This window comes from Nycticebus coucang, chromosome 6 (genome assembly GCF_027406575.1).
Source record: "Nycticebus coucang isolate mNycCou1 chromosome 6, mNycCou1.pri, whole genome shotgun sequence".
In the NCBI taxonomy this organism is placed as follows: domain Eukaryota; kingdom Metazoa; phylum Chordata; class Mammalia; order Primates; family Lorisidae; genus Nycticebus; species Nycticebus coucang.
Window position 1 is genome coordinate 60,934,560 of NC_069785.1, and position 24,417 is coordinate 60,958,976.

General features: G+C 38.2%; 1 protein-coding gene across 5 annotated transcripts in view; it reads right to left on the reverse strand.

Moving 5' to 3' along the window:
- Positions 1–24,417, reverse strand: part of ADAM10 (ADAM metallopeptidase domain 10) — a 181,793-nt gene that overhangs the window by 97,418 nt on the left and 59,958 nt on the right. For all 5 annotated transcript variants that reach the window (XM_053594026.1, XM_053594023.1, XM_053594027.1 and 2 more), the window contains exons 2-3: positions 21,298–21,448; positions 1,597–1,715 (exon numbers count right to left, since the gene is read on the reverse strand). In XM_053594026.1, coding sequence (XP_053450001.1) covers positions 1,597–1,715; positions 21,298–21,448 — 270 coding nt within the window. The remainder of the gene's footprint in view (positions 1–1,596; positions 1,716–21,297; positions 21,449–24,417) is intronic.

Genomic DNA, 24,417 nt, shown 5'->3' on the forward strand with positions numbered 1-24,417 from the left:
CTACCCATGGAGCCACAGGTACTGCCCCAAGATGCAACTTTCTGATTAAGTTAAGTGTGCTCTCCATGTCCCCCAATACATCTTTATTTTGTGTTTTTAGGGAGAGGTCTCACTCTGTCATCCAGGCTGGAGTGCAATGGCTCAACCATAGCTCACTGCAACCTCAAAATACTGCTCTGCAGCGATTCTACCAGCTCAGCCTTCCGTGTAGGTAGGACTAGAGGCATGTGCCACCATGCCCAGCTACTTTTTAAGTTTTTTAATAGAGACAGGGTATTCTTATGTTGCCCAGGCTGTTCTTAAATTCCTGGACTCAAGTGATCCCCCCACTTTGGCCTCCCCAAATGCTAAGATTACAGACACAAACTACCACTCTCAGCCTCAATACATCTTTTAAGTTTGATGCCACTTAAAGGTCAAAATTTTAGACCTTTCAGAAGCCAGACATTCCATAATTCACTATAAAACATACATGGTACAGGAAAAGATAAGTCCAAAGTTCATTTCAATTTTCAAAGACTATTACCCTTTGTGATTAAATCAATCTCCTCTATATTTAAAAGTTTGAAGCCACTCAGAGGTTAGGGCGCCAGCCACATGCACTGGGGCTGGTGGGTTGGAACCTGGCCCGGGGCCTGCTAAACAACACCGACAACAACAACAACAACAAATAGCCAGCCACTGTTGGTGGGCACCTATAGTCCTAGCTACTTGGGAGGCTGAAGCAAGAGAATCGCTTAGACCCAAGAGTTGGAGGTTGCTATGAACTGTGACGCTCTACCGAGGGCAACATGGTGAAACTCTTGTCTCAAAAAAAAAAAAAAAAAAAAAAAAGGTGCTTGGTGCCTGTAGCATAGTGGTTGCAGCACCGGCCACATACACCCAGGCTGGTGGGTTCAAACCCAGCCCAGGCCAACTAATCAACAATGACAACTGCAACAGAAAAATACTCGGGCGTTATGGTGGGCGCCTGTAGTCTGAGCTACTTGGGAGGGTGAGGCAAAAGAATCGCTTAAGCCCAAGAGTTCGAGGTTGCTGTGAGCTGTGATACCACAGCACTCTACCCAGGGCAACATAGTGAGACTGTGTCTCAAAAAAAAAAAAAGTTTGATGCAGTATGAGTAATTTGTTAGAATTGTGAACAAAAGCAAATAGACGATAGAAAAGGAAGGTCTCAAGAAGATTTTCCTACAAGTGACTATTACATTATTTTTGTATGTTAAAATGATCTTTACAGTTTTCTTTTAGATTTTTCCTAATTTCTTATAAAACACAGAGAAGTTATTTCCAGTTTCTTATGTGGAAACTCAGAATCTTCTGAAAATTCTTAACAGATTGGAAGTATTACGAGAGTCAAAATTTTAGACCTTTCAGAAGCCAGACATTCCATAATTCACTATAAAACATACATGGTACAGGAAAAGATAAGTCCAAAGATCATTTCAATTTTCAAAGACTATTACCCTTTGTGATTAAATCAATCTCCTCTATATTTATACAACTTTACTGAAATATTTGCTTATACTTCAAAATATGTATTTCTTTGGGTAGGGAAAAAAAAATCAAACAAAAGGGTTCTGTTAAGGTTCAACTTACCATAAATATGTCCAGTGTAAATATGAGAGGTATCATAATCAAGTACTTCATTTGATGTTTCTACTTTAAATTCATCACTGAAAAGGGAAGTATCCCTCTTCATTCGTAGGTTGAAATGTCTGTAAAATGGAATGGGAATGGGAAAAAATCTGAAATTAAAAGGATCCAAATTTTAAACAATTTTTTATTTAAAAAGTCTGCAAAATGTTGACCCTGTCACACGATTTGTCTACTTGGGAAATACACTAACCAACCCTTTTTAAAAAAAAGACTCTGCTCTAGAAGTCAACCTAGTAGATGTTATATGATTCTAAATTATATACAATTGAACACTAATTGTCTAGGATATTTAAAAAATGCATACAGGCTGATTCCTACATGATAAAACACGATCATTCAAATTAGCAACTGAGCTACTTGGAGATAAAAACAAGCTTCCTGACCCAATTACTGTTACTCACCACAATCTGTCTTCCCTCTCTAGTACTTCTACATTTTCTCCAATTTTCTACAATTCAAGACAAGAAAATACACTGGAAAGTGGTATTTATATTAGATATTTAACATCTCTTTTCTGAAAGGCAAGTGTACATGCTATTTCCTTTACAGACACACATATACACAACCTTTCAAAACTTTAATTTTTCCCTAAGTCTTCCAATTCTTGCAAATTTAAGTTTGGGAATTCCAAAAGAGCAAGGTAATAGCTGAAATCATAGTCATTCTGGCTCGGTGCCTGTAGCTCAGCAGCTGGGGCACCAACCACATATACCGGAGCTGGTGGGTTCAAACCCAGCCCAGGCCTGCCAAACAACAATGACAACTGCAGCCAAAAAATAGCCGGGCTTTGTAGCGGGCACCTGTAGTCCCAGCTACTCGGGAGGCTGAGGCGAAAGAATCACTTAAGCCCAAGAGTCCGAGGTTCCTGTGAGCTGTGACACCACGACACTCTACCAAGGGTGACATAATGAGATTCTGCCTCAAAAAAAAAAAAAAAATATATATATATATATATATGTGTGTGTGTGTGTGTGTAAAATATATAAAATCATTCCTCAGTATCCAGAGGGGACTGGTTCCAGGATGCCCCAATGATACCAAAATCCACAGATGCCAAGCCTCTTATATAAAATGGTGTAGTATTTGTGTATCACCTACACACATCTTTCCACATAATTTACATCACTTATAATACCTGATACAATGTAAATGTTATGTAAATAGTTGCTACACTGTTGTTCAGGACTGTGTTCCCTCCCTACCACCAAGCCGGTACCAATCCATAGCCTATTAGGAACCAAGCTACACTGCAGAAGGGCAGGTGAGCGAGCAAGGAGAGCCTCATCTGTATTTACGGCTGTACCCCATAGCTCGCGTCACTGCCTGAGCTCCACCTCCTGTCACAACAGTGGCAGCATTAGACTGTCACAGGAGAGTAAAACCTACTCTAAACTGCTTAATGATCTGAGGCGAAGCTGAAGCAGTAATGCTAACACTGGGGAGCGGTTGCAAATACAGATTATCATTAGCAGAGAACTTCGGCTAAACACAAACAATAATAAATCAACTGCTTGAAGACACTTATCAAAACCTTATCACTAAGTAGTAAATAACAATAAAACTGCATCTGATGGCAGGCTTCATAGGAGCAACACACTTCAGATGTCACTGTCTCCCATCACCCCTAGATGGGAACATCTAGTTGCAGGAAAACAAGCTCAAGGCTTCCACTGATTCTGCATTACGGTGAGTTATATGATTATTTTATTATATTTTACAATGTAATAACAATAGAAATAAGGTATACAATAAATGCAATGCACTCAAATCATCTGAAAATCATCTCTCCCCACCATCCACATCCCAGTGTGGAAAACTTGTCCCCCATTAAACCTTGGTGCCACAAGGGTTGGGGACCATCGATTTAGGAAATAATAAGGAAAAAATTTGTACACATGCAGTATAGACACAACCATCCTAATTTTTTTTCAAACATTTTCAATCCGGCTCGGCACCCATGGCACAGTGGTTACAGTGCCAGTCACATGCACTAAGGCTAGCAGGTCTGAACCCGGCCCAGAGCCAGCTAAACTACAATGACAACTGCAACGACAACAATAACAAAAATAGCTGGGTGCTGCGGCAGGTGCCTGTAGTCCCACCTACTTGGGAGGCTGAGGCAAGAGAATCGCTTAAGCCCTAGAGTTTGACGTTGCTGTGAGCTGTGACCCCACAGCACTCCCACTGAGAGTGACATAGTGAGATTGTCTCAATTAAAAAAAAAAAAATTTCAATCCAAGGTTGTTTAAATCCACAGACGCAGAATCCATGCATGCAGAGGGGCAATTATTAATATATTTGGCTTTTGTTCCAGTTCCTGGCACAGAACTCCTATTCATTAGTCTGTTTCACTCACACATGAGTCAAATGAGGTAGCCTCAGGATCAGTACCTGTAAAACTGGTGAAATCTGAATAACCTCTATGCATATTACGAATATTAATCTTGGTTTTGATATTGTACTATAGTTGTTTAAGTTAATGACATTGGGAGAAAAAGGAAGAAGGATGCCCAAGACATCCCTGTACATTTCTTTGCCACCTCCTATGAATCTATCATTTTAAAATTAAAAGCTTTTTGTGAAAGTCCAGACAATATTACAACAATCAAAAAACTAAACGTCCAATGAAAAATCTTTAGATAGAAAAGAACAAGGGATCCCATTGCAGGCTGGGCAAGGGACTTGAAGAGAAACTTCTCTGAAGAAGACAGGCACGCGGCCTTCAGACATATGAAAAAATGCTCATCATCTTTAATCATCAGAGAAATGCAAATCAAAACTACTTTGAGATATCATCTAACTCCAGTGAGACTATAGCCTATATCACAAAATCCCAAGACCAGAGATGTTGGCATGGGATGTGGAGAAAAGGGAACACTTTTGCACTGCTGGTGGGAATGCAAATTAATACATTCCTTTTGGAAAGAGATATGGAGAACACTCAGAGATCTAAAAATAGATCTGCCATTCAATCCTGTAATCCCCCTACTGGGCATATACCCAGAAGACCAAAAATCACACCATAACAAAGATATTTGTATAAGAATATTTATTGCAGCCCTATTCATAATTGCTAAGTCATGGAAAAAGCCCAAGTGCCCATCCATCCATGAATGGATTAATAAATTGTGGTATATGTACACCATGGAATATTATGCAGCCTTAAAGAAAGATGGAGACTTTACCTCTTTCATGTTTACATGGATGGAGCTGGAACATATTCTTCTTAGTAAAGTGTCTCAAGAATGGAAGATAAAGTACCCAATGTACTCACCCTTATTATGAAACTAATGTAGGACCTTCACATGAAAGCTATAACCCAGTTACAACCTAAGAATAGGGAGAAAGGGGAAACGGAGGGGAGGGAGGGGGGAGGGAAGGGGAAGGAGGGGGATTAATGGGATTACACCTGCGGTGCATCTTACAAGGGTATATGTGAATCCTAGTAAATGTGGAATGTAAAAGTCTTAGCAAAATAACTAAGAAAATGCTACAAAAGCTATGTTAACTAATGTGATGAAAATGTGTCAAACGATCTATGAACCAAGTGTATGGTGCCCCACGATCATACTAATGTACACAGCTATGGTTTAATAAAAATAAATTAATTAAAAAAAATAATAAAAATCTTTAGATGTAAAGAGGCAATAAATGTAACCCAAATAAAAAGAAAAATCAATTTAAAAAAATCCCAGAAATGAATAATAGCAGAATTAGCACACAGGGATTTCATTGACTGTATATTATAAATGTTCAAGAATTACAGGAAAAACATCAGCATTAGAAGGAAACAGAAACTACAAAAACAAACTTCCAGACTTGAAAAATGTAATTTCTAAAATTAAAAAAAAAAAAAAATCAGTGAATAAGCTTAAGAGCAGGTAAAAGAGACTGCAGAAAACATTATCAGTGAACTTGAAGACAGGGTAAGAGAAACGATCCAAGTTAATGTATAGAGAAATAAAAGCCTTTAATAAGAAAAAAAAGGAGACTCAATAATTTGAGACAGTAAGAGAAAGGAGAAATAGATTGAAAAACATCTAATAAAATGAAGAACAAAAATCTTCCAAATTCATAAAACTATAAACCCATAGGTTTAAGAAGCTCAACCAACACCAAGCAAGACATGTACAAGAAAACACACCAAGAAACACCCTGTCACTGCTGACAACCACCAGTAAAGAGAAAAACCATAAAAGCCACCAAGAAAGAGACACTAATTACAGGCAGTAGAACAAAGAATGACTGCTGATTTTATCATCAGAAATAAGACAAGCTGGAAGTTACTGGAATATCTTTTTTCAAATGCTGAAAGGAAAACAATGTAACCTAATTCTATAGAAAATAAAAAGATCATTAAAAAATAAATTGCCAATGAGGGACGAAAGAGAAGACATCATTAACAGTACTGTAGCTGGTGTGGTGGCTCATGCTCGTAATCCTAGGACTCTGGGAAGCCGGGGCCAGCGGACTGCCTGAGCTCAGGAGTTCAAGACCAGCCTGAGCAAAAGCAAGACCCCATCTCTAAAAATAGCCAGGTGTGGTGGCAGACACCTGTAGTCTACTTGGGAGGCTGAGCCAAGAGGATCACTTGAGACCAAGAGTTTGAGGTTGCTATGAGCTATGAGAGCTGTGAGTATTCTACCAAGGGTGACAAATTAAAAAAAAAAAAAAATACCTACCTTACTGTAGGTATTTTAAAAATAATAAAGAACTATAAACTTTCAAATAAATTCAACTATTTAAATAAAGTAAAATTCCTTAAAAGGTATAAATTATGAAAATTATAACAAAATATAGAAAATGTGAATAACCCTCATTACCTATTGAAGAAACTGAACTCAGAAATTGCATCCTCATTTATAAGTGACACGTGTTTGTAATTTCCCCTTTATAATAATATATTTTCTCCAATTTTAATATCAGGTGTACCCAGATCAAGTAGAATGATTTTGAAGTATTTCTTCTTTTTCTATTGTCTGTAAGATTTGGCATGATCTGTTTTTCGAAATTATCTTTTACTTTTATTTATAAATATTAGTTGTCTATTTTTTGAGACTTAAAAATAACAAGTTAACTGATGACTCCATACTGAATCTCAGAGTCAAAGAATTCTATAGTAGAGTTACTCTTATTTGACAATGTGAATGTTACTTTCTTTGCATCATCATTATCATTATTGTTATTGCTTAATATTTCGATGTAGCAATTATCTGATTCCTTTTCTGATTGTATTTATGTTCATTTGTTCTTTACAAGGTTTTTGTTTCTAGTCCTTATCTGAAACATTATTGTTATTAAATTTTAAGCCTTTTTAATTCTGTGAAGGCAAAAAAATGGAAACCTAATAAATACATGTATATGTAAAAATAAAAAAATTAATTAAAAAAAATTGAACTGGACGGCGCCTGTGGCTCAGTCAGTAGGGCGCCGGCCCCATATACCGAGGGCGGCGGGTTCAAACCTGGCCCCGGCCAAACTGCAAACCAAAAAATAGCCGGGCTTTATGGCAGGCGCCTGTAGTCCCAGCTACTTGGGAGGCTGAGGCAAGAGAATCACTTAAGCCCAAGAGTTGGAGGTTGCTGTGAGCTGTGTGAGGCCACGGCACTCTACCCGAGGGCGGTACAGTGAGACTCTGTCTCTACAAAAAAAAAAAAAAAAGATGGTGACTTTACATCTTTTGTATTAATTTGAATGGAGCTGAAATACATTCTTCTTAATAAAGCATCACAAGAATGAAAAAGCAAGAATCCAATGTACTCAATTCTGATATGAGGACAACTGATACTAGTACATGGTAGGGGGTGGGGAATAGGGGAGAAGAGAAAGGGAAGGAGGGAAGAGGGTGGGGGCTACACTGTGTGACATACCTTTTGGGGACAGAACACTATTATTAGAGGGACTTTACTCAGCATACACAAGCAGTGTAACATGGCTCTTTGTACCCTCAATGATTCCCCAACAATTAAAAAAAAAAAAAAAAGTTTCCCATTAAGAAAACACCAGGGCCGGGCGGCGCCTGTGGCTCAAGGAGTAGGGCGCAGGTCCCATATGCCGGAGGTGGTGGGTTCAGACCCAGCCCCGGCCCCAAAATAAAAAAGAAAACACCAGGGCCAGACAATTCTCCCAATATCCTATAAAATTCTTTTAAGAAAAGATGAGGGGTTAAAAATAGCCAGGCATTGTGGCGGGTGCCTGTAGTCCCAGCTACTCGGGAGGCTGAGGCAAGAGAATCGCTTAAGCCCAGGAGTTGGAGGTTGCTGTAAGCTGTGTGATGCCATGGCACTGTACTGAGGGCCATAAAGTGAGACTCTGTCTCTACAAAAAAAGAAAGAAAGAAAAGAGGAGGGGGCTTGGCACCTGTAGCTCAGTGGTTAGGGCGCCAGCCACATACAGTGAAGCAGGCAGGTTTAAACCTGACCTGGGCCTGCTAAACAATAATGACAACTAAAAAAAAAAGAAAAGAAAAGAAAAAAAAGGAACGAGGAGGGAAGAGTACTCACCTCATTTTATGAGTCCCACAATACCCAATATCCCCAAACCAAAGACATTAAGAAAACTACAGACGTATACACCTTTATGAACATAAACACAAAAATCCAACCAAATATTAGAAAACGGAACAAAGTAATACACAGAAAGGACAATACATCATGAGTAAATGTAGTTTATTCCTGGAATGAAAAGATTGGGTTAACATTCTAAAATCATCAATGTAATTCACCACATTCCAAGGGAAGAAAAGCCACATAATTATCTCATTAAGTGTAGAAAAGGCAAAAAAAAAAAAGTGTAGAAAAAGCATTTGACAAATTTTAGCACCCACTCATCATAAAAATGCTCAGCAGTAGAAAAATAATTAAAAGAGAAAAAAACAAAAACAAAATTCTAACAAACCAAGAAAAGATCTGATAAAATACACCCACAAAACACCCATTAACATCACATTTAAAAATACAGCTGAATGCTTCGCTCCTAAAATTGAAAACAAGACAAAGATGTTCACACTTGTTATTTCTATTTAACTGTATTGAATGTCCTTGTTAGTGCAATAAGTCAGGAAAAATAAATAAAAGACATCCAGTTTAAAAACGAAAAAATAAAACTGCCTTTATAACCCAAGAAATCTACCCCAAAACTACTAGAAATAAGTGAGTTTAACACAAAGTCACAGGATACAAAACTAACATACCAAAAAGAAAAAAAAAGTATCTTTACATATTAGCAACCCAAAACTGGAAGATAAAATTTTAAAAACAATCTCATTTACAATAGCATTTAGAGTACTTAGGAACAATTTTTTTTTTTTTTTTTTTTTTTTTTGTGGTTTTTGGCCGGGGCTGGGTTTGAACCCAACTTAGGAACAATTTGACGAAAGATGTATAATATTTCTACATAAAAAACTATCAAGTATTGGGCAGCGCCTGTGGCTCAGTCGGTGGGTCGCCGGCCCCATGTGCCGAGGGTGGTGGGTTCAAACCCGGCCTCGGCCAAACTGCAACCAAAAAAATAGCCGGGCGTTGTAGCAGGCGCCTGTAGTCCCAGCTACTAGGGAGGCTGAGGCAAGAGAATCGCCTAAGCCCAGGAGTTGGAGGTTGCTGTGAGCTGTGTGAGGCCACTGCACTCTACCGAGGGCCATAAAGTGAGACTCTGCCTCTACAAAAAAAAAAAAAAAAACTATCAAGTATTGCTGAAAGAAACTAATGAAGACATAAATGGAGAGAAACATCAAAGTTCAGGATCTGAAGACTCAGTAGTATTAGGAATTCAACTGTTCCCAAATTATCCATAGATTCAACATAATGTTAATCAAAATCTCAGCAGGTTTTACTATAGAAACTAACTCTAAAATTTATCTTGGAAATGCAATGGACCTGTAACAGCAAAACAATTTTGAAAAAAAGAAAGAAGAACTACACTAATTTACACTTTACTATCTTGATGGACCCTGAAAACATTTCTACATTGCTAACTAGTGTAATAAGCTTTGTCAATAGAAGTAGCACTGCAAGGAAAAGTACTTTTCTTATTGATTCCAGGAATACTTCAGTTCCAGCTGCCAGAAGCACACAAGTGGAGCATCCTGCCTATGAACTGGCTGAGGCCCAGGGAAGTTATTCTCCTTTAAACTGCCATATCTTTGCCTGCATTTTCCTAACTTTGAGGAAAGGATCCTCACCCAAAATTATTTTTTTCAATACAGCACCCTAAGCTCTAGACTATTCTTTACTTTTTTCTTCCTTCATATCCTTTTATTTGCTAATTCTTTTTTTTTAATGTATGGTAAGTTTATTTTATTTACTTTATTATTTCAAAATGTTAAAGGTGTACAAATGTTTCTGATACATGGCTTGAGTCCAGGCTATAAATGTACCCATCCCCTGAACAGTGTCCATTGTACCTGTTAGGTGGGATCTTGCCCCTCCCCTATAAATTCTTAATATTAAGCTTTCACTCTGGGCTGGGAGCAGTAACTCACACCTGTTATCCTAGCACTCTGGGATACCAAGACAGGAGGATTACTTGAGATCAGAAGTTTGAGACTAGCCTGAGCAAGAATAAGACCTGTCTCTACTAAAAACGTAAAAATTAGCGGTGTATGCCTGTAGTCCCAGCTACTCAGGAGGCTGAGGCAGGAAGACTGCTTGAGTCCAGGGGTTTAAGTAAGCTATGATGACACCACTGCAAGGCTCTGTTCAGCTATTTTTAAGATGGGGTCCTGCTCTGGCTCAGACTGGTCTTGAACTGGTGAGCTCAGGTGATCCACATACCTCGGCCTCCCAGAGTGCTAGGATTACAGGCATGAACCACCACGCAGCCCCTAACTTTACCCTGTATAAGAAGAAAAAATAGAAAAATAACGTGAGCATTTTACTAAGGGGAGCTAATGGGAAGAACCTGTCATGATAGCATGACTATAGTACACATGATTACATGTATTATACACGAATACAGAATAAATAAGTTTAAGATAAAGATAAGCAAAATCTCCTCACATAATCCACATGCAGCCCATGGGCCCACAGTCAGGATGCCCCTGAGCTACATGCACTGGCTCACACCTATCATTCCAGCACTAAGGGAGGCCAAAGCAAGAAGATCACTTGAGAGAAGGAGTTGGGAGACCAGCCCAGGCAACATATAAAGACCACATTTCTACAAAAAAATTAAAAATTAAAAAATCAGCCAGGTATGATGGTACACACCTATAGTCTCAGCTATTCAGGAGGCTGAGGCAGGAGGATCACTTGAGCTCAGGAGTTTAAGGTTGCAGTAAGCTATGTTTGTACCACTCTAGCCTGGTCAACAGAATGAGACCTTATCCCTAAATAAATAAATTCATTCATTTGTTCATTCACCTACTAGAGAAAAAACAAGATTTCTGTAAATAGCTTCCAATCTCAAGCAACCATATAATTAAATAATTGCCAGGAAAATTGTTATATATAAAACACTGAAAAAAATGACAGAATATAAGAGTAGAGGGAGCCTTCAATTCTTCAGATAGCTAATGTAGATCAAAATATAACCCCTAAATTTACTAATTTAACAAATTAAAGAAGAATGACTTGATCAAGATCACATAAAATCAGAATCTGAATCTTAACAAAGGTCTTCACTTAGTCAACCAATGACCTTTCTACCACACCAAACTATAGTTCCCTGTTTGGGATACATAGTAGAACCTCCACAGGTGACCATCGCCATACAGTGACCAACTCCTTAAGTTGACCTGATTTTCACAGACCAGATATGCACCACATGTGCATATTATTAGTACAGTAGGCCTAGTTCCTTATGCTGACCACCTCTGTATGTTGACCAGTCTGTTACAGTCCTTGGACAGTCAACTTATAGAGGTTATACTATATAAGGAAGCACCAGAATAGCAAAATGCAGAACAGCTTTTTTTTTTTTTTTTTTGTAGAGACAAGAGTTTCACTTTATTGCCCTCGGTAGAGTGCTGTGGCGTCACACGGCTCACAGCAACCTCCAACTCCTGGGCTTAGGCGATTCTCCTGCCTCAGCCTCCCGAGTAGCTGGGACTACAGGCGCCCGCCACAACGCCCGGCTATTTCTTTTGTTGCAGTTTGGCCGGGGCTGGGTTTGAACCCGCCACCCTCGGCATATGGGGCCAGCGCCCTACTCACTGAGCCACAGGCGCCACCCCAACAGCTTTTTTTTTTAATGTAATTTTTTTTTTTTTTGAGACATAGTTTCATTATGTGGGTCTCAGTACAGTGCTGTCGCATCACAGCTCACAGCAACTTCAAACTCCTGGCCTTAAGTGATTCTCTTGCCTCAGCCTCCCAAGTAGCTGGAACTACAGGTGCCCACTACAACACCTGGCTATTTTTTTGTTGTAGTTGCCACTATTGTTTAGCAGGCCCAGGCCAGGTTCGAAACCACTGAGCTACGGCCACCAAGCCTTTTTACTTAATTTTTTATTAAATCTATATACATTTATAGGGTACAATGTGATGATCCGATATACAATGTGGAATGCTTAAATCAAACTAACATAACCATCACCTCACTTACTTATTTTTGTGGTACTACATGTATAATACACTCTCAGCTGTTTGATAAAAGATAAAAATAAAAGACTGACTTTCAAAGTGTAATCAATGGAATTACATCTAAAAGAAGATTGTGTCAATGAAAAAGAATCTGAAGGCCGGGCACAGTGGCTGATGCCTATAATCCCAGCACTCTGGGAGGCCAAGGCAAGTGGACTGCCTGAGCTCATGGGTTCGAGACCAGCCTGAGCAAGGGAGAGACCCTGTCTCTGAAAACAGCCAGGCATTGTGGCAGGTGCCTATAGTCCCAGCTACTTGGAATGCGGAGGCAAGAGAATTGCTTGAGCCCAAGAGTTTGAGGTTACTGTGAGCTACGACACCACAGCACTCTACCGAGGGCAACAAAGTAAGACACTGTCTCCAAAAAAAAAAAAAGGAATCTGAAAGAAAATCAAGTGAGTAAAACTGGCACTGTACATCCATGTCTCAGAAATGTCATTCAATATCAAGCTGAACAAGGTGAATGACCTCTAAGACCTCTCAAGATAAAGAATGTGAAAGAGTCATTCAGTTTGACAAGTTATTTGAGAAACTAATACACAATAAGATTTGGGGAGGCACATATACAAGATTTTGAGAGAACAATCTCACCATGGAGAAATAAATTGTCTGTATTTCACACACATAGAAAGGAATTTCCCAAGTTATACCTAACAGATAACTGGGAGCTTGCAATCACCGCAGACTTAATAGAGATCGTTCTTAAAGATATTGGCCCAAGAATGGAGAAGCAAGAATCCAATGTACTCAATTCTGATATGAGGACAACTGATGCTAGTACGTGGTTGGGGAAGAGGAAAGGGGGTGTGGAGCCATGGTGTGTGACACACCTCTTGGGGGAGGGTCACTATTAATAGAGGGACTTCACCCAGCAAATGTAAGGAGTACAATGGCTCATTGTACTTTCAATGATTCCCCAACAATAAAAAAATAAACAAAATAAAGATATTGGTCCATTATGCTCTTGTAACCAAAATATACTGGTTATTATGAATCATTAGAGACTCAAATAAAAAACGTTACTTCTTTATCCTTTATATGACTACAATACTTCCAAATACGGAAGTATATATACTAATATAATTATACTCTGTATAATTAGATTCAACAAGATAAATCAAAACTAGATAAATTCAAAGAAAGATAAATAACATGTAACATAAACTAAAATACTGGGAATGAAGTAAGAGGCAGCAATTGACCACTCCCATCCATGAAACTTTCTTCTCCTTGATTTCTAGGATATCACGCTCTCAAATTTTTTTTTTTTTTTTTTTTTTTGCAGTTTTTGGCCAGGGCTGGGTTTAAACCCACCATCTCCAGCATATGGTGCCGGCACCCTACTCCTTTGAGCCACAGGCATCACCCCACGCTCTCAAATTTTATTGTACTTTTCTAGCCATTCTTCATTCTCTATATCCCTCCTCCTCCTAACCCTTAAAATGCTGACATTTAGCAGCACTTTCTCCTAGGTCCTCCTCGTGAATTTCTTATAACATCTCCAAATTTACAATCTCTCCTCAAATTTACAGCTGCTCCAGTATTCCCTATCTTACTAAATGGCCCCACTAGCCACTAAGTTACTCATACCAGAAAACAGTATTAACTCCTTCTGTTCATACCTCATTACATATCAACCAAACCATACGATTCTTCTTCCTTCAAAATATCTTTTCTCAAATCCACTCATTCTCTTTCATCATCTCCAGTACCATTTAATTCAAGCCACAATCTCCCCTAAGGACTAGTGTTAATAGCCTCCCATATGCTGGAGGTGGCGGGTTCAAACCCAGCCCCAGCCAAAAACTGCAAAAAAAAAAAAAAGAAAAAGAAATTAGAGAAGAGGTTATGATACAACCAACCAAGGAATCAAATTCAAAAGCTATTTCAGGTCAGACATGGTGGATCCTGCCTTTAATCCTAGCACACTGGGAGGCAAAGAACGGAGTATCATTTGAGGCCAGTTCTACAGTAACCTGACCAAGAGCAAGACGCTATATCTCAAAAAAAAAAAAAAAATTAGCTCAGCATGGTGGTATGCACCTGGAGTCCCAGCTACTTGGGAGGCTGAGTAAAGAGGATCACTTGAGCCCAGGAGTTTTAGGCTGCCGTAAGCTATAATGACACCACTGCATTCTAACCTGAGTGGCATAGGGAGATACTGTCTCCACAAAAAAAAATTAAAAAAAAGCTATTTCAAAAATGAACTGTAAGCAGGATGACCAAATAAATTTTTTTTTTTTTTTTTTAAACAGAGCCTCAAGCTGTCGCCCTAGGTAGAGTGCCATAGTGTCACAGCTCCCAGCAACCTCCAACTCCCAGGCTTAAGTGATTCTCTTGCCTCAGCCTCCCAAGTAGCTGGGACTACAGGCGCCCTCCACAACACCTGGCTATTTTTTTGTTGCAGTTATCATTGTTGTTTTAGCTGGCCTGGGCCAAGTTCAAACCTCCCAGCCTCGGTGTATGTGGCGGGCGCCCTACCCACTGAACTACAGGCACCGCCCTGACCAAAGAATTTTTAAACATATTTATCAGCTTAAAATTATTTAAGGTTTACTGATGCTTAAGCAATCCAAATATGCATACTATAATAAAATCAATAAACTAAACATCAAAAGTTATGATAAAGGATTTTCAGGTGTAATGAAACAGGATAAATATTTAAATAACCTTTAGTCATATAAAAATCCCTACTGTACCCTTAATACATAGTACAATACTTTACATGGGGCTTAAATCACTTGAAGAACAGAAAAAATAACCAAAGTTCACTACGAATTTAGATTAAGTCTGAGGTAGGATGCTTATCCCACCTGAAACTATACATGCAAAGTTTCAGTATGAAATACAAGTTACAGTTTATTAAGGAAAATAATGGGTGGACTTTCTTACTAGGTATATACCTAATTTCTGACATTCACTGTCTAGGTCACCAACTCCAGAAACTCTGATGTTAAAAGCTGCACCACTACATAGGCTATCAGATAAAAATCTGTTTTAGATAAACTTTCAGAGGAAAAGATTTCTACAAAGAATTAAAAACAGTTAGAAATCACTTTTACGGGCAGTGCCCATAACTCAGTGGGTAGGGCGCCGGCCATATACACCCAGGCTGGCAGGTTCAAGCCCAGCCTGGGCCAGCTGTACAGCAATAACAACTGCAATAAATAAATAAATAAATAACTTTTTTAAAAAATCATTTAAGAAACAAAGAAAATCACTTTGATGTTCTTACTTCCATTCTTTTTGCAAAGCAGATGTGGGAAAGCTCAGTTACTATTTTTTCAAAACTCATTCCTTCTCTTCCAGGTAAACTGTGCTTAGTGCTCAAAAACATATGAAGTAAAAAATTGATATTTTACATTAAAATATCTAAGACACAAAAAGCAATGATCAGCTCCTAATACTCTTTAAAGTCATATAAAATTCCTATAACCTTTATTTACACAAAGTTATAGTTATTTTTAGTCATATAAAAATAACATGAACAAAGATTAGCTCTTCCTTTTTCTTACGCTTCAGTATATAATTCAAGGAGCTGTTATCCCCTTCAGATTTCTTTAAAACATATTTGAAAGGATAGGGCGGCGCCTATGGCTCAAGGAGTAGTTCAAGCCCGGCCCCGGCCAAAACTGCAAAATAAATAACATATATTTGAAAGGATTATATCAAGAGCCATCGCTTTTAACGCACTGCTTAAGAATAGTCTTTGGGCTTGGAAGAATCTAGACATTTCTTCATTTAACAATATTATCTGTAAAAGTGAGATATAATACACAGGTTGTTATTTAGGAAACTTGGAAGCCAGGCTGAAAGAGGTTTTCTTGTTTATATGGTTAGGTATAAAACAGACACCACAAAAAATTAATTTAATATTTAAACACATAAAAACGCCACACACAGAAACTGTGCTAGTCCCCAAAAATGGAAGTCATAATTGTCTAACTAAGCAGAACCTTTTTCAAAGGTATTCTTCTTCACATGCGAAAGTTAACTACACAGTATTTAATGTATTCTGTAATTAATTAAGATATAGTGATCCATTCTGGGGGACTATGCCCTAATATGGAATGGAAGAAACAAACTCTAGTTAATATTTTTAAAAGTATAAAAATCAGCTCAAGTGGCTAAGGCGCCAGCTAAGTAGCTAAGGCCCACATACACCATAGCTGGTGGATTCAAATCTGGCCCAGGCCTGCAAAACAACAGTGACAACTATAACCAAAAAATAGCTGAGCATTGTGGCAGGCGCCTGTAGTCCCAGCTACTTGAGAGGCTGAGGCAAGAGAATCGCGTAAGCCCAGGAGTTGGAGGTTGCTGTGAGCTATGATGCCATTGCACTCTACCCAGGGCAACAGCTTGAGGCTTTGTCTCTTAAAAAAAAAAAAAAAAGTATAATAACAGATATCAAAGCTGGGCACGGTGGCTCATGCCTGTAATCCTAGCACTCTGGAAGGCCAAAGTGTGTAGATTGCCTGAGCAAACATGTTAGAGACCAGCCTGAGCAAGAGCGAGACCCCATCTCTGAAAATAGTCGGGCATTGTGGTGGGGGCCTATAGTCCCAGCTCCTTGGAAGACTGAGGCAAGAAAATCACTAGAGCCCAGGAGATTGAAGTTTGCTATGAACTATGACGCCAAGGCAGTCTACTGAGGGCAACAAAATAAAACTGTCTCAAAAAAAAAAAAAAAAAGCAAACAGCAATTAACAAGTCTAACCACAATACATAAGATAGTACATATTTTACAAGCTGGGCTACCTCTAACTCTAGCCCAAGTCATCCCAAAACTATACTCAATAAATATAAATAAAAATATTAAAAATAAAAAGCTTGCAAAAATAAACTAGAAATAAAATATAAGTTATCATAAGTTGTTATTAACCAAATAAGAATTTGTATGTAGATATGAAACCTGTTAGGAAGGGTTACAGTATACTAAAACTAGTACTTGTTATATGGTAGAAGAGGAGAGACCCAGCAGGACATTTATAATTATAGGATTCCAGTCACATATTGGCCTATTTCAAGGGAAGAGAGAAATAAGACATCAGATTATTATGGTTTTGTTGTTGTTGTTGTTGCAGTTTGGGCTGGGGCACGTTTGAACCCGCCACCCTCAGTATATGGGATTGGCGCCCTACTCCCTGAGCCACAGGTGCCGCCCCAGATTATTATGTTTTTAACCAAGCTATGTTAGAAGGTAACTACAACGACCATGTTTTAGGGCATAAATTCTGAGATAGTGTGAACATATAAAGTATAATAACTGAGAAAACAGATAGTGTGAACATATAATAACTGAGGAAACAAAATATCTGAAATTGGATAAATTCTAGAAAATATACTAAATCTATATAATTAATTGAACAAACTCATGTTAAAAGTACCCTAAGATGACTAGTATGAGATTTAATATGAGATTTCCTGGTTCTACGTCTTTTGCCTCTAGAGGTGTCCAACATTTTTTTTTTCCTGCCACACATTTGAAAAAGAGGAGTTGTCTTGGGGTCATATATTAAAAACACATACAAAAGCTGATAAGCATAAAAAAGGTCCATGCAGGGGCGGCGCCTGTGGCTCAAGGAGTAGGGCGCTGGTCCCATATGCTGGAGGTGGCGGGTTCAAACCCAGCCCCGGCCAAAAACCACCAAAAAAAAAAAAAAAAAGGGTCCATGCAAAATGTTCATGATATCCAATACCACAGATAAGCAAAACAGGCCTCAGATAACCTGTATCTGAGCCACAGATTGGACACCTTCAGGCAGAAGCTCTCCCTCATTTAAACATCTACAGCATTTATCTATAATGTATCATATTACATTTGCCTCTTATACAATATGTAGATCTTACTGCTCCTTTTAGATCTATATTTGATTCATGTTTGTATCACTCACAGCCTGCCTATGTACTAGGTAACTTTTAACTAACTATCAAAAAGTATTTTGGGGGGTGGCGCCTATAGCTCAAGCGGCTAAGGCACCAGCCACATACACCAAAGCTGGCAGGTTCAAATCCAGCCTGGACCTGCCAAACAATGACAACTACAACCAAAAAGTAACCAGGCGTTGTGGTGGGTGCCTGTAGTCCCAGCTACTAGGGAGGCTGAGGCAAGAGAATCGCTGAAGCCCAGGAGTTGGAGGTTGCTGTGAGCTGTGATGCCACAGCACTCTACCCAGGGCGACAGCTTGAGACTCTGTCTCAAAAAAAAAAAAATTAAATAAATAAATAAAAAGTATTTTTGGATGACTAAATGACAATATGCTCACTCATGTGTACTCTCTTTCCCCTCTCTTACTCACTCACAGACACACAAAGGAACAAAGGATTTGGTTTTCCACATACTCAATATGAATTACATGAGAGATCTAACAAAAATCTAATTATGTGGGTGGCACCTGTGGCTCAAAGGAGTAGCCCCATATGCCGGAGGTGGTGGGTTCAAACCCAGCCCCAGCCATAAACTGCAAAAAAAATCTAATTATGTAACAGGAAGGTCGTATCCAAACCAAAAGCAGCTAAAATTGCATCTTTTCCTTTTGACAGTCAAACCGTACTTGGCATATAATATTAAGTATATTCTAACATGTTCATTAGAACTTTGGAAGGCTAATGATTGCCTATTGTTTCACAGTATATACTAATAAAGAATAATTTTCAAACATCTGAAGTCATAAAAATTTACTTGAATTGCTGCCATTAAAATTTTCATTTAGAAAAACAGACCCTTAAATGAATCTTTTTTCCTCCTTCAACATAAGATATTTTATAACTTGACAGTAACTTTTTTCTATGATGATCATTACTTTTGTGACATGGAAAATATATTATTATTCATGTGCAGAATACTTTTGTTTCATGGCATTTCTGATTATCTAAATTTCATCCCTTAATATCTTTCTTAAACACATTTACTATATGTACAATACAATGGATCATACTAAATAGTAGCCAGGGTGCCTTCCTACAAGGAACAAAAAACAGTCACAGAGTAATAAATAAGTAAGTAAGAAGTACACACATTAAAGTTCAGAGGAAGCAGTAAAGTGTCTAAGAGGCAGAAATTGAATTTTGCATTAAAAGATAATCAGGTCAAGTGTGATAGCTCATACCTGTAACCACAGCACTGTGGGAGACTGAGATAGGAAGACTGCTTGAGGCCAGAAGTTCAAGACCACACTGACAACAAATAGAGACCCTATCTTTACAAAAAATTTTAAAACTTAGCCAGGCATGGTGGCACAAACCCATACTCCTAGCTATTCAGGAGACTGAGGCAAGAGGATCACTTGAGCGCAGGAGTTCACGGTTGCAGTGAATTGTGAACCGATCACTGCACTCCACTCCAGCCTCAGTGACAGAGTGGAACCCTGTCTCTAAAAATAATAATTTAAAAATTAATTTGTTTTAAAGATGATCAAGATTTAAATTTAAATCACACAGAAAACAAACTATATGTTGTATATTCAGCAAACACTCCGAAGATCTTTCTGGGTGAAAACAGATACTTGATGATGGAAAGAATAATGTAACTTTAGAATAACAGACTAAGATTAATTATAGAGACACTTGAATTAAGAAATCTGGTTAACAATCACTAATTGAAGAAATTAAAGCAAAAGCTGGCATGAAAAAGGAAGCATTTAGAGTCATCTCATAGCAGTACATAGGATAGCTTTAATGATAAATAAGAGGAAGCTGGGAAACCTATTAGGAAGTAAACAATATAGGTCTTAATCAAGGTTACATCAGCAGAAAAAGTAAAAAAAGGAATAGATTTACTACGTACAGGCAAGACAGCTAGCTTAAAAAGATAGCAAAGATTTTGCATGTAAATACCCCTAAAAGAAAGGGAAAAAAAAAAAACGTGGACTTTTTGAGTCAGCCATATCTGGGTGAAATCTGTACTATGTGAGCTATTTAAGTTTTCTGATATAAAAAGGTTGGGTGTTGGCTCGGCGCCCGTGACACAGTGGTTGCGGTGCCAGCCACATGCACCAAGGGTGGCGGGTTCAGGCCCAGCCTGGACCAGCTAGACAACAATGACAAGTGCAACCAAAAAAAAAAAAAAAAAAAAAATAGCCAGGCGTTCTGGCGGAAGCCTATAGTCCCAACTACTCAGGAGGCTGAGGCAAGAAAATCGCTTAAGCCCAAGAGTTTGAGGTTGCTGTGAGCTGTGACGCCAGATCACTCTACCAAGGGTGACATAGTGAGACTGTCTCAAGAAAAAAAAAAGTTGGGTGTTGAGAAGATAAAATAAGAAAATACATACCACATATAAAGCATCCTAAATACAACAGGTACTCAATAAGTATAATTTTTTACTTTTCTCCTTTGGCTTCCCTTTTATTATCCCTTAACAATTTTATTTGAGAACTGAACAGTACAGCAGATCTACCAGATTATCATTTTAGAACTGGTAAAATTGAATTAATGAGAATCACATGATTTATTCAATGACACACAATTAGTTATCTTCATTGCTGGCCTGAGTAGATATATTGACCATAAAACATACAAACAGTAGTAGGAAACTGTGAACACTGACTCTTCCGTAAAGAACTTTTAATATTGTTAAGATGTGATTCATAGGCTTGGTGCCCAGTAGCCCAGTGGTTAGGGCACCGCCCACATACACCGAGGCTGGTGGGTTTTAACCTAGCCCCAGCCTGCTAAAACAACAATGACAACTGCAACAAAAAAATACCCAGGCATTGTGGCGGGCACCTATAGTCCACACTACTTGGGAGGCTGAGACAAGAGAATCACTTAAGCCCAAGAGTTTGAGGTTGCTGTGAGCTCTGATACCAAGGGCGACATAATGAGACTCTGTCTCAAAACAAAAATAAAGGTATGATTCATAAATTCAAAACTATTTAAATTTGACTGTTTTACCAACAATATAAAAGGGCAATCCATTTTAAAAGGTATTTTTTTAATGTTCATACCAAATTCCATTGGAAGCTGAATTTCCAAATAAAGACCCTTTACATTTAAGGGTATAAAGTTCTTCTCTTGCCTTAGATTGACTATAGGGGAACTTGAGACACAGCAATAAACTTACCTTCCATGGGCATGGAAATCAAGACGTAAAAACTGGTCCTCATGTGAGACTGCTCTTTTGGCACGCTGGTGTTTTTGGTGTAATGAATCCACATTGTAAGATAATCCTTCATAATGTCTAATGTATTTATTTAAAGGATTTCCATACTGACCTATAAAAAATAGGAAACAGTTGGAATTAGTATCATCTTGAAAGTCCCTTCTAGTTCTAACAGGATCAATGATTATTCAAATAACTATGAATATTTATAAAACTATCTCCCTAATCTCAATACTAATATTATAAATCCTTCACTAATATTATTTTTTTTAAATCTTAGTAGTAATTACAAAAGTACACAAAAGTTTGGATGTTAGCTGTAGGTTTGTTTCAGATGTCCTTTATCCGGCTGAGGAAATTCCCTCCTATTCACATTTTGCTGATTAAAAACTATCAGAAACATGTCAGTGCCTGTGGCTCAATGGAGTAGGGCACCAGCCCCATATACCAGAGGTGGTGGGTTCAAACCCAGCCCCGGCCAAAAAAAAAAAAAAGAAAGGTTATGTTTGGGTGGTGCCTGTGGCTCAGTGAGTAGGGTGCTGGCCCCATATACTGAGGGTGGTGAGTTCAAACCCAACCCCGGCCAAAAAAACTGCAACAATAAAAAAAATTAAAAAAAAAAAACTATCAGAGACAGATGCTGATTTGTCACCTGCTCTTATTGTATCTATTAAAATGTCACCTGCTCTTATTGTATCTATTAAAATAAGATAGTTTTTTTCATTTTAGCTTAATAATATGATGAATTAAACCAATTTTTGAGTGTTAAGCCAAACTTGCATTCCTGAGATAACCCCCCATTTGATCATACTGTTAGATTCAATTTGCTGTAATTTTGTTTAGAATTTTTGTTATCTATGTTCATGAGAGATAACTAGCTGGAAGTCTTCTTTTCTTGTACTATCTTTGTCAAAATCTGGTACCAGGGCAAAAATTATATTGAGAAGTATTACCTCTTCTTCAATTTTTTGGACAAATTTATGAAGAATTAGTATTATTTCTTTCTTCAATGTTAAGTAGAGAATTCACCATTAAAGCCATCCTGGCCTGGAGTCTTCCTTGTGCAAAGGTTTGTAATTACAATTTCAATTTCATAAATAGACAAAAGAACTATTTAAGTTATCTATTTTTTCTTGAGTGAATTTTGTCTATTTCACCCAAGTTCTTGAATTTTTGGAAATAAAGTTGTTCATAATGTTCATATATTATTTTTTTATATTTTTTAAATCTATAGTAATGTTATCTTCTCTCATTCTTGAATATAGGTGATCTATATTTTATCTTTTGTTCCTGATCAGGATAGCCAGAGAGTTATCAATTTTACTGATCTCGGGCAACACCTGTGGCTCAGTGGGTAGAGGCACTGAGGGTGGCGGGTTCGAACCCGACCCTAGCCAAACTGCAACAAAAAAATAGCCAGGCATTGTGGCAGGCACCTGTAGTCCCAGCTACTTGGGAGACTGAGGCAAGAGAATTGCCTAAGCCCAGAAGTTGGAGGTTGCTGTGAGCTGTGACACCACGGCATTCTACCAAGGGCGATAAAGTGAGACTCTGTCTCTAAAAAACAAAAAAAACTTTTACTGATCTCAAAGAACCATTTTTTAGTTCCTTTGATTTTTTTCTGTATTTTCCTTATTTTTCTGTTTCTATTTTGTTGATTTTCACACTGATCTTTATTTTTTCTTCTGTTTACTTTGGATTTTATTTGCTCTTCTGTTTTTAGTTTCATGAACTGAGGCCATCAATTTAAGATCTTCCTTCTTTTCTAACATAGGTGTTTAGTGCTATACATGTCCCCTAAGAACTGCTTTAGCAGAACCCCATAAATTTTATTGTGTTTTCCTTTTTACTCTGTTCAACATATTTTCTAATTTCCCATTTGATTTCTTCTTTAATTCTTCTATACCAGTGGTTCTCAACCTGTGGGTCGCAACCCACAGGAACTGTATTAAAGGGCCACAGCATTAGGAAGGTTGAGAACCACTGTTCTATACCCAAAGAACATACTTTGTATGACAATGATACTTTTTCTTTTTGAGACTAAGTCTCATTTTTTTGCCCTTTCTAGAGTGCTGTGGTGTCAGCTTAGCTCACAGCAACCTCAAACTCCTGGGTTCAAGCAATCCTTCTCCCTCACCCTCCCAAGCAGCTGAGACTACAGGTGACTGCCACAATGCCCAGCTAATTTTTTCAATTTTTAGTAGAGGCAGGGTCTGAGCAAGAGCTCAGGCTGATCTCAACCTCCTGAGCTGAGGGATCCTCTTACCTCGGCCTCCAAGGGGGCTGGGATTAAAGGTGTGAGCCACTACGCCCACCTGACAACAGTGCTTTTTAAATACATTGAGATTTCTTTTATGACTCAGAATATGGTTTATCTTTACAAATGTTTTGTGTGTGATTAAAAAGAATGTGTACTCTGCTGTTGTAAGTGGTCTTAGAAATGTGTACCTCTACTCTTATTGGTGAACTGTTTTATACATGTCCATGTTGGCCAGTGTTGTTCCAGTCCTCTATATCCTTATTGATCTCCTACCTGCTCTACACTGAGGGGTACTGAAATCTGTCTATGATCGTCACTTTGCCTATTTCTCCTTGCAGTTCCCTACTTCACGTATTTTTTGAAGCTCTGTTATTATACACATATGATCACTATGCCTTTTGGATTAATTCATGCTTTTATCATTATCAAACGGCCTTCATTATCTTTTTTTAATAGTGTATGCTCTATTATTTATTTATTTTTTTTTTTTTTGAGATAGGGTCTCACTCTGTCACCCAGGCCTAAGTGCAGTGGAACTATCATAGCTCAATACAACCTCAAACTCCTGGGCTCAAGTAATCCTCCTACCTCAGCCTCCTAAGTAGCCGGGACTAAAAGCACATGTTACCACACCCAGTTGACTTTTCTATTTTTTGTACAGATGGGTCTCAAACTCCTAACCTCAAGCAATCTTCCCTCCTCAGCCTAAGAGCTAGGATTGTAGGCATGAGCCACTGTGTGAAGCCTCTATGGTCTAATCTTTATTTTGTGTCTGATATTAACATAGCCATTCCATTTCTTTTTATCTTTTGACTACCATA